The sequence below is a fragment of the Rhinopithecus bieti genome, unplaced genomic scaffold, assembly GCF_001698545.2.
Source record: "Rhinopithecus bieti isolate Rb0 unplaced genomic scaffold, ASM169854v2 scaffold_574, whole genome shotgun sequence".
Classification (NCBI taxonomy): Eukaryota; Metazoa; Chordata; class Mammalia; order Primates; family Cercopithecidae; genus Rhinopithecus; species Rhinopithecus bieti.
The window spans coordinates 896,324-905,580 of record NW_016803605.1 but is presented as its reverse complement, the minus strand read 5'-3'; the positions used below and the strand labels follow the sequence as shown (position 1 = coordinate 905,580).

Below are 9,257 nucleotides of genomic sequence, written 5' to 3'. Positions count from 1 at the left end.
ATTTTATTTATTTATTTTTTTTTTCCCTGAGACATAGTCTTGCTCTGCCGCCCAGGCTGGAGTGCAGTGGCTGGTTCTCAGCTCACTGCAAGCTCCGCCTCCCGGGTTTACGCCATTCTCCTGCCTCAGCCTCCCGAGTAGCTGGGACTACAGGCACCCGCCACCTCGCCCGGCTAGTTTTTTGTATTTTTTAGTAGAGACGGGGTTTCACCGTGTTAGCCAGGATGGTCTCGATCTCCTGACCTCGTGATCCGCCCGTCTCGGCCTCCCGAAGTGCTGGGATTACAGGCTTGAGCCACCGCACCCGGCCAATTTCTTTCTTTTTTTTTGAGACAGTCTGGCTCTGTCACCCAGGTTGGAGTGCAGTGGTACCATCATGGCTCACTGCAACTTCAGTCTCTCAACCTCCTGGGTTCAATCGATCCTCCCACCTCAGCCTCTTGAGTAGCTCAGACTACAGGCACACACTGCCATATCCGACTAATTGTTGTATTTTTTTGTAGAGGCAGGGGTTGGCCATGTTGCCCAGGCTGGTCTGGAACTCCTGACCTCAGGTGATCCACTCGCCCCGGCCTCTCAAAGTGTTGGGATTACAGGCGTGAGCCACCGTGCCCAGCCCAGTTTCTTCTTTCACTTAATAAAAGAGAGGGTGCATTCCTGGCTAATGAGATAGTTTCTACATGTGGGGGCCTTCCTGCATGTGTGTGACTGAGTTTATTGCAGGGAAAGGTAACAGAAAATGGGGTTGTAGAAAGAAAAGAGGTAAGGCTGAGTGTGATGCCTCACATTTGTAATCCCAGTGCTCTGGGAGGCCAAGGCGGGAGGATCACTTGAGGTCAGGAGTTGGAGACCAGCCTGGCCCAAATGGTGAAACCTTGTCTCTCTTAAAAATACAAAAATCAGCCGGTTGTAGTGGTGTGCCCCTGTAATCCCAGCTACTCGGGAGGCTGAGGCAGGAGAATGGTTTGAACTTGGGAGGCGGAGGTTGCAGTGAGCTGAGATCGCGCCACTGCACTCTAGCCTGGGAGGCACAGCGAGACTCTGTCTCAAAAAAAAGGAAAAAAAAAAATGCCTGGGCCCGGGGTTTGGGTTAAAACCTCGGCGTAGCAGAGCTGGGGTGCACGTGGCTATGCCTGGGGAGGAGAGGGAGGGGTCAGAGAGGAGGTGCCTGCAAGTCTGTACCGCAACGCCTCTACTGGCCTCTAGAGGGCGCAATCTCTCGAGGCTCCGCCCCAAGCGAGGCGGGGCGGAAGCGTGCTGTGCACAGGCGCAGGATGGGTCTTGGGCAGCCCAGGGCTTCCGATTGGCTCCTCTGTGGTGGCGGGGCGGGGTCAGACCGAGATGGCGGTGTGCGCAGGCGCAAGACTTGGGCTCTTGGGACCGGAAGTTAAGGCGTTCGCGGCTTGTAGTAAGTGAGGGGAGGGGGGCGGGGCGGGTGCACCGGGTGGTGGCAGCGATGGCTGCTGGAGTTACGCGGGTCGGGGGTAATTTGGGGTGCGAGCCCAGGGGCGAGGGAAATCTCGAGATGTGGAGAAATGTAGGAGGCAGCCGAAGGGCAGGCAGACGCGGACGGAGATGGCACCTGAGCGTCCCTGGGAGAACCTGGGCGACAGGCCAGAGACGGAAAGAAATGGAGGCACGAAAAGAAGCCTCGAGAAACTGAGGGACTGAAAGACGAGGGTGTTGGGAGAGGAGGGAAGCTGAAAACTAGAGAGCGTGGGCGAGAGTTGCGATAGGTTCCAGCCAGAGGCTCCGACCACGAGGCCGAGAGGCGTAGTCGCCCTTAAACTTGGGGAGTGGAGGGGAAAGTCGGAAACTGATCGTGGACGCTAGAAACAGAAAAAATGGGATTTAGATGGAGAAACGATACACTGAATCATGTGGGACACCGAGAGATATGGAAGGGTGGAGGCAGTGAAGTAGGGAGAACCCCACAAAAACTGGAGGTAATGGAGAATGATGCTGAGAAATGGAAAAGTGAGGGAGTGGAGCCCGAACCCCTAGATTTGAGTTCCTCATCTGACACTTGGCTACTCACTTAGCCTCTCTATTGCTCAGTAAAATAGGGGATGATCATAGTGCCTTACAGTTGTGAGAAAAGTGTGTGTGTATGTACATAGATGTGGGATAGGAATAAATCATACAGATAGGAATAGGTCTGTGTGTTAACGTGAGTAAGCAGTAAGTAAGCATGAGCTATTATTAAAGCTTCTGATATTGGGAGATAAAGTATTAGATGGGGAAATGGAGAGAGAAGGTGATGGAGAGTGAACACTGGAAGGACACAAGGGAGGAAAAAAAGATTAAAACAGAACATGAGAAAGAGGGCACGGTAACTCACGCCTGTCACCCCAGCACTTTGGGAGGCTGCGGTGAGAGGATCGCTTGAGCTTGGGAGGTCGAGGCTGCAGTACGCTGTGATTGCGCCACTGCACTCCAGGCTGGGTGACAGAGTGAAACCCTGTTTCAAAAAAACAAAAATGAAACATTTTTATTTTTTTGAGACGGAGTTTGGAGTTTTCGTTCTTGTTGCCCAGGCTGGAGTGCAATGGCATGATCTTAGCTCACTGCAACTCCCGCCTCCTAGGTTCAAGCAAGTCTCCTGCCTCAGCCTCCCAAATAGCTGGGATTACAGGCATGTGCCACCACGCCCGGCTAATCTTGTATTTTTAGTAGAGATGGGGTTTTTCCATGTTGGTCAGGCTGATCTCACACTCCCGACCTCAGGAGGCCTGCCTCGGCCTCCCAAAGTGCCGGGATTACAGGCGTGAGCCACAGTGCCCGGCCTGAAAAAGCTTTTTTTTAAATGAGAAAGATGGAGAAAGTCAAATGGAGAACTGAAGACAGAGATGGAGAAAGGAAGAGCTGGATTACAGAGAAAATCAGACTACAAAATGACTCAGATAAATGAAGAGACATGAGACCAGAATAGGACAGGGAAGAGAGATGAGGGTGATGAACAAGACAGACTGAAAAAGAGACAGAGGCCTGAAGATGGAGTGGAGAGAGATGGAGGGGACAGAGGGGGAAACAAACCCACTAAAGGCCATGAGCCCGGGGCAAATAGACCAAAAGATGGTCAGAGACACAGTTATACAGAAACTAGAAGATGCAGACAACCTAGAAGCTGAAAAAGATAAGACACCTTGAGAGGCACGGGATGCTGCCAGCGGGGCTCAGCATGCATAGGCAGTTTGTAGCCTCAGAGGAACACTCTCATATTCTTTTCATTTTTTTGTTTTTTGAGACGGAGTCTCGCTCTGTCACCCAGGCTGGAATGCAGTGGCCGGATCTCGGCTCACTGCAAGCTCTGCCTCCCGGGTTCATGCCATTCTCCTGCCTCAGCCTCCCGAGTAGCTGGTACTACAGGCGCCCGCCACCTCGCCCGGCTAATTTTTTTGTATTTTTAGTAGAGACGGGGTTTCACCATGTTAGCCGGGATGGTCCGGATCTCCTGACCTCATGATCCGCCCGCCTCGGCCTCCCAAAGTGCTGGGATTACAGGCGTGAGCCACCGTGTCTGCCCGGATCGCTGTCATTTTCTAAGAATCAACTGGCCCAGAGTCACAGTAACACTCCAAGCCCTCAACTTGCTTCCCTCCTAGAACAGGAAAACACAAGAGTAGGTGGAAGCATTGTTAGCACATTATGATAGGGCACTGTGGCCTTTTGAGTCTAATTTTCTTTCCAGATTTTGCCCCACTTCCTCTTGCTGTTTTCTGCTTGTTTTCTGTTTTCTGTTTCTAGTTACTATTTAACTACTTAGCTTCTCTCTACCAAGATTGATGGTTAAATGTTGTAAAGTTTTGAGACAGATATTATCTCTGTTTTATACATGATGAAAACTGCCTGAAGTTAGTTCAGGTTAATTTGCCCAGGGAGCTGGGCACAGTGGCTCACGCCTATAATCCCAGCACTTTGGGAGGCTAAGGTGGGTGAATCACTTGAGGTCAGGAGTTTGAGACCAGCCTGGCCAAGATGGTGAAACCCTGTCTCTACTAAATACAAAAAATTAGCTGGGCATGGTGGCACACGCCTGTAATCCCAGCTACTTGGGAGGCTGAGGCAAGAGAATGACTTGAACCTGGGAGGCAGAGGTTGCAGTGAGCTGATATACGCCACTGCACTCCAGTCTGGGCGACAGTGAGACTCCGTGTAAAAAAAGAAATTTGCCCAGGGGGCACACATTTAATAAATGATGAAGTTGAGATTCAAACCCAGATCTGCCTGACTAACTCCTTTACCAGCGAAGGCTCTGAACCCTTTTAGAGTCATGAACCCCTTTAAGAATCTGAGTGACTAACTTCCAGAAAATTGCGCATATGAGGGTGTGCTCTTTATTAAGATATTTTCAGCTGAGAACCAAAAACCCAACTTTAGGCCAGGCATGGTGGCTCACGCCTATAATCCCAGCACTTTGGGAGGCCAAGATGAGCAGATCACTTGAGGTCAGGAGTCCAATACCAGCCTGGCCAACATTGTGAAATGCTGTCTGCACTAAATACAAAAATTAGCGTGGTGGTGCACACCTGTAATCCCAGCTACTTAGGAGGCTGAGGCACAAGAACTGCTTGAACCTGGGAGGTGGAGGTTGCAGTGAGCCAAGTTCACACCACTGCACTCCAGCCTGGGTGACAGAGCGAGACTCCATCTCAAAACAAAAACAAAAGACTCCAACTGCAAGCAAAAAGGCATTTTCTTGTGTTAGCTGAGAAGTGGGGGGTTGAAGGGAACTAAGTTTCAAGACCTAAATGATGTTGCGAAGCTTCTCTTCCTCTCCCTCTTTCACCCTCTCCCTGTGATGCACAGTGATATCCTTGTGCCTGTATCTAGTTATTTCTCTAGGATAGATTTTAGGAAAGACTCTGGAGCTACTACAAACAGCTCCAGGCTTATATCAAACTTGCCTGATTATAATGGATAAAATGAGAGCTTTTCTGTCCTAGCAACCGTGTGTAAATTCCACAAAAGGGCCCTGATTGGCCCTTCTTGGATCATGTGTCCACTTCTCAGACCAATCATTGGTTAGAGGGGCAGTAGAGTACCATGATTGGCCAGGTCTTTGTCACTTGCCTACCCAATAGGGGTTCTTTGACTTAAAGGCCCTTGAACCATGTAGAATCGAGGAAGGGCGTTCTCCAAAGGAGGATGGATACTATCCTTAGAAAAGAAGTAAGGGGTTGTGCCAGGCAGGCAAAAATAATATATAACACTTGCAAAATTTTGCCTTTTATCTCAATGTTCTGAATCTCACTGGACCCCGGGTGAAGAACCCTTGCCTTATTCTTTTCATTACATCACACCTCTCTCCTGTTACTGCCTTTTGAGACAAGATTCTGCTGTTGGTTGGCCATGTGACCTACATCTTTCCTTTAGGTGTCAGGTCAAACAGCCCCTCCTCCCAGGATCCTTCCACGATTCCCAAGCATGGGAAGGAGGAGGAACCTCCTTTGGTGTCCCACAGCCCCCTAGGGTTCTGTTATCACAGTCCCCATCACTGGATTGTCACAGTCTGATGACGTGTGTGTCACATGAGAGATGATGTGATCATGGCCATCTGTGAGGACTCTGGTGGTCATATTCATTACCTCCTTTTCCTAGTTCAGTGCTTGAGAAACAGGCTGTTAGAAATGTTTCTAAAAATGGGCTGGGCATGGTGGCTCACACCAGTAATCCCAACACTTTGGGAGGCTGAGGTGGGGGAATTGCTTGAGCCCAGAAGTTTGATATCAACCTGGGCAACATGGTGAGACCTCATCTCTACAAACAGTAAAAAATTAGCTGGGTGTGGTGGCGTGTGCCTGTAGTCCCAGCTATTCGGGAGGCTGAGGCAGGAGGATGACTTGAGTCCAGGAGGTGGAGGCTGCGGTGAGCCATGATTGCGGCACTGCACTCCAGCCTGGGAAACAGAGTGAGACCCTGCCTCAAAAAAAAAAAAAAAGAAGGCACTGTTCCCAAAAGTGAATGAATGTCTTCTGTTCTCTCTCCTAAGAATCCAGGGCCTGAAAACCCAGAATGAACTTGTGTCCATCCCAGAGATCACTGCAGGTATCATGAGGTACCCTTTATGTCATCAGCTCAAGCAGTCCCCTGACCACTTTATCATCTGTGGTGGTCCTGTGCCGTGACTAGGAGGAAAAATTAGCTCTTTGAAGATAAAGTGGTTCTCTGTTGCAGGCACTGGCCTCTTAAATTGTTGCAGGTTGGGAATGGATGAGAATATTTGTTTTGGGTGATCAGAACTGAGACCCCCATTGTGGATTAGTAACATGCCTCCTCCTAGAACAAGAGAGGGCAGGGATCGCCAAGACCACCACTGGGCTCCCAGCGAGGAAGAGGCCTTGGAGAAGTGGGACTGGAATTGTCCAGAGACACGTCGCCTCTTGGAAGATGCCTTCTTCCGTGAGGAGGATTACATCCGTCAGGGTTCTGAGGAATGTCAGAAGTTTTGGACCTTCTTTGAGCGCCTGCAGAGATTCCAGAATCTCAAGACCTCCAGGAAGGAGGAGAAAGACCCTGGACAGCCCAAGCACAGCATCCCAGCGCTGGCCGACCTACCTCGCACTTATGACCCATGTTACCGCATCAACCTCTCTGTTCTTGGCCCTGACACACGGGGCTCTGGGGGGCTGGGCAGGCACTTGCCTGCTGAGAGAGTGTCTGAGTTCCGCCGGGCCCTGTTGCACTATCTGGACTTTGGCCAGAAGCAGGCATTTGGGCGTCTGGCCAAGCTGCAGCGTGAGCGGGCAGCCCTCCCCATCGCCCAGTATGGGAACCGCATCCTGCAGACACTGAAGCAGCACCAGGTGGTGGTAGTGGCCGGTGACACCGGCTGTGGCAAGTCCACTCAGGTGCCCCAGTACCTGCTGACTGCTGGCTTCAGTCACGTGGCGTGTACCCAGCCCCGGCGGATCGCCTGCATCTCACTGGCCAAGCGTGTTGGCTTTGAGAGCCTCAGTCAGTATGGCTCACAGGTGAGTGGGACGCACCAGGTTTCCGATTTTTTCAGGGCGACCTTGGGGGAATAGGTTGCTTGTCCATATGGCAGTATCAATAAAAATGAAGCACTTGGCCGGGCGTGGTGGCTCACGCCTGTAATCCCAGCACTTTGGGAGGCCGAGGCGGGCGGATCATGAGGTCAGGAGATCAAGACCGTCCTGGCTAACACGGTGAAACCCTGTCTCTACTAAAAAATACAAAAAAAGTTAACCAGGCGTGGTGGCGGGTGCCTGTAGTCCCAGCTACTCGGGAGGCTGAGGCAGGAGAATGACCTAAACCCGGGAGGTGGAGCTTGCAGTGAGCTGAGATCGCGCCACTGCACTCCAGCCTGGGCAACAGAGCGAGACTCCATCTCAAAAAAATAAATGAAGCACTTACCCCTGGACCCAGTAATGATTCTTCTAGAACTTTATCCACAGATTGGCTTGTCCGTGGTCTATATGACAAAGGAGCTAGCATTACCAGTGTAGCACTTTAATGGCAAAACAATGGGAAATGTCCTAAAGGCTCGTCGCTTTTTTTTTTTGAGACAGAGTCTCGCTCTGTCGCCCAGGCTGGAGTGCAGTGGCGCGATCTTAGCTCACTGCAACCTCCTCCTCCCGGGTTCGAGCAATTCTCCTGCCTCAATCTCCTGAGTAGCTGGGATTACAGGCACCCACCACCCTACCCAGCTAATTTTTGTAATTTTAGTAGAGACGGGGTTTCACCATGTTGGTCAGGCTGGTCTCTAATTCCTGACCTCAGGTGATCCACCCACCTCGGTCTCCCAAAGCGTTGGGATCACACGCATGAGCCACTGCGCCCAGCTGCGAAGGTAATTCTTGGCAATCATCGCAATGCAAACTGCCATCTTGGAAGGCCAATAATAGTCCTTCTGTGTCATGGTGGTCATAAGGATGAAATGGGTGATATACATGAAGCACTTAGAGTGGCATATAATGTCCTGGCACATAGTAGGGACTCAAGAAAAGGTTACTGGTATTATAGTAAACATTATATATACATGAGGTGTGGTGCTAGATACTTCCCGTGCATTGTCACATGGCATTCTCACAGCATCTAGGAGGAAAACGATAAGGGATGGCATTGCCTGCCCAAGGTCTGTGGCACTAAGTGGCAGAGGTAGGATTCCAACCCAAGCTGTTGGACTCCAGAGTCTGATGGCTAGGCATGGCATTTGCTTAGATTTTCTTTTTTCTTTCTTTTTTTTTTTTTGAGACGCAGTTTCATTCTTGTTGCCCAAGGCTGGAGTGCAATGGTGTGATCTTGGCTCACTGCAACCTCCGCCTCCCAGGTTCAAGCGATTCTCCTGCCTCAGCCTCCCAAGTAGCTGGGACTACAGGCACGCGCCACCACACCTGGCTAATTTTGTTTGTACTTTTAGTAGAGATGGGGTTTCTCCATGATAGTCAGGCTGATCTCGAACTCCTGACCTCAGGTGATCCGCCCGCCTCGGCCTCCCAAAGTGCTGAGATTACAGGCGTGAGCCACTGCACCTGGCCTGCTTAGATTTTCAATTTGGGCAGGGCCAGGGGCTGATACCCAGGCTCAGGGTCCTCTCCTGACCACACCTTTCTTCATCCCACCCCAGGTCGGCTACCAGATCCGCTTTGAGAGCACGCGTTCGGCGGCAACCAAGATTGTGTTCCTGACGGTGGGCCTGCTTCTGCGACAAATCCAGCGGGAGCCCAGCCTGCCCCAGTACGAGGTCCTGATTGTGGATGAAGTCCACGAGCGGCATCTCCACAACGATTTCCTCCTGGGTGTCCTCCGGCGCCTGTTGCCCAAGCGGCCTGACCTCAAGGTCATCCTCATGTCGGCCACCATCAACATCTCACTCTTCTCCAGCTATTTCAGCAATGCTCCCGTGGTACAGGTGCCCGGGAGGCTGTTCCCCATCACAGTGAGTACTTCCCCCTCCTCCTACATCCCCACACCTCCAACCTGGTCTCTGTCCAAACCTGGACATGCCTTTTCTCTCTGCGGCTGTGTCTCCCATCTCTTTTATTTAAAGATGTTCTCTTTTTTTAAAGCTACCATTTTCTGAGCATTGATAATGACCTGGTTAGAGTGCTAAGTGCTTGTTAGAGTAAAAGCTGTTAGAAGAATACCCAAAAATGGCTGGGCACAGTGGCTCAAGCCTGTAATCTCAGCACTTTGGGAGGCCAAGGCGGGCGGATCATGAGGTGAGGAGATCAACACCATCGTGGCTAACACCGTGAAACCCCATCTCTACTAAAAATACAAAAACAGGCCGG

General features: G+C 51.0%; 1 protein-coding gene across 1 annotated transcript in view; it reads left to right on the top strand.

Moving 5' to 3' along the window:
• The first annotated feature begins 1,334 nt into the window (after positions 1-1,334).
• The window catches only part of DHX34 (DExH-box helicase 34), a 41,071-nt gene continuing 33,148 nt past the window's right edge, over positions 1,335-9,257 (top strand). Inside the window, 3 exon segments of the mRNA XM_017889298.1 lie at positions 1,335-1,408; positions 5,993-6,974; positions 8,591-8,902. Of these exon segments, the coding sequence (XP_017744787.1) occupies positions 6,270-6,974; positions 8,591-8,902 (1,017 nt within the window). The 5' untranslated portion in view covers positions 1,335-1,408; positions 5,993-6,269.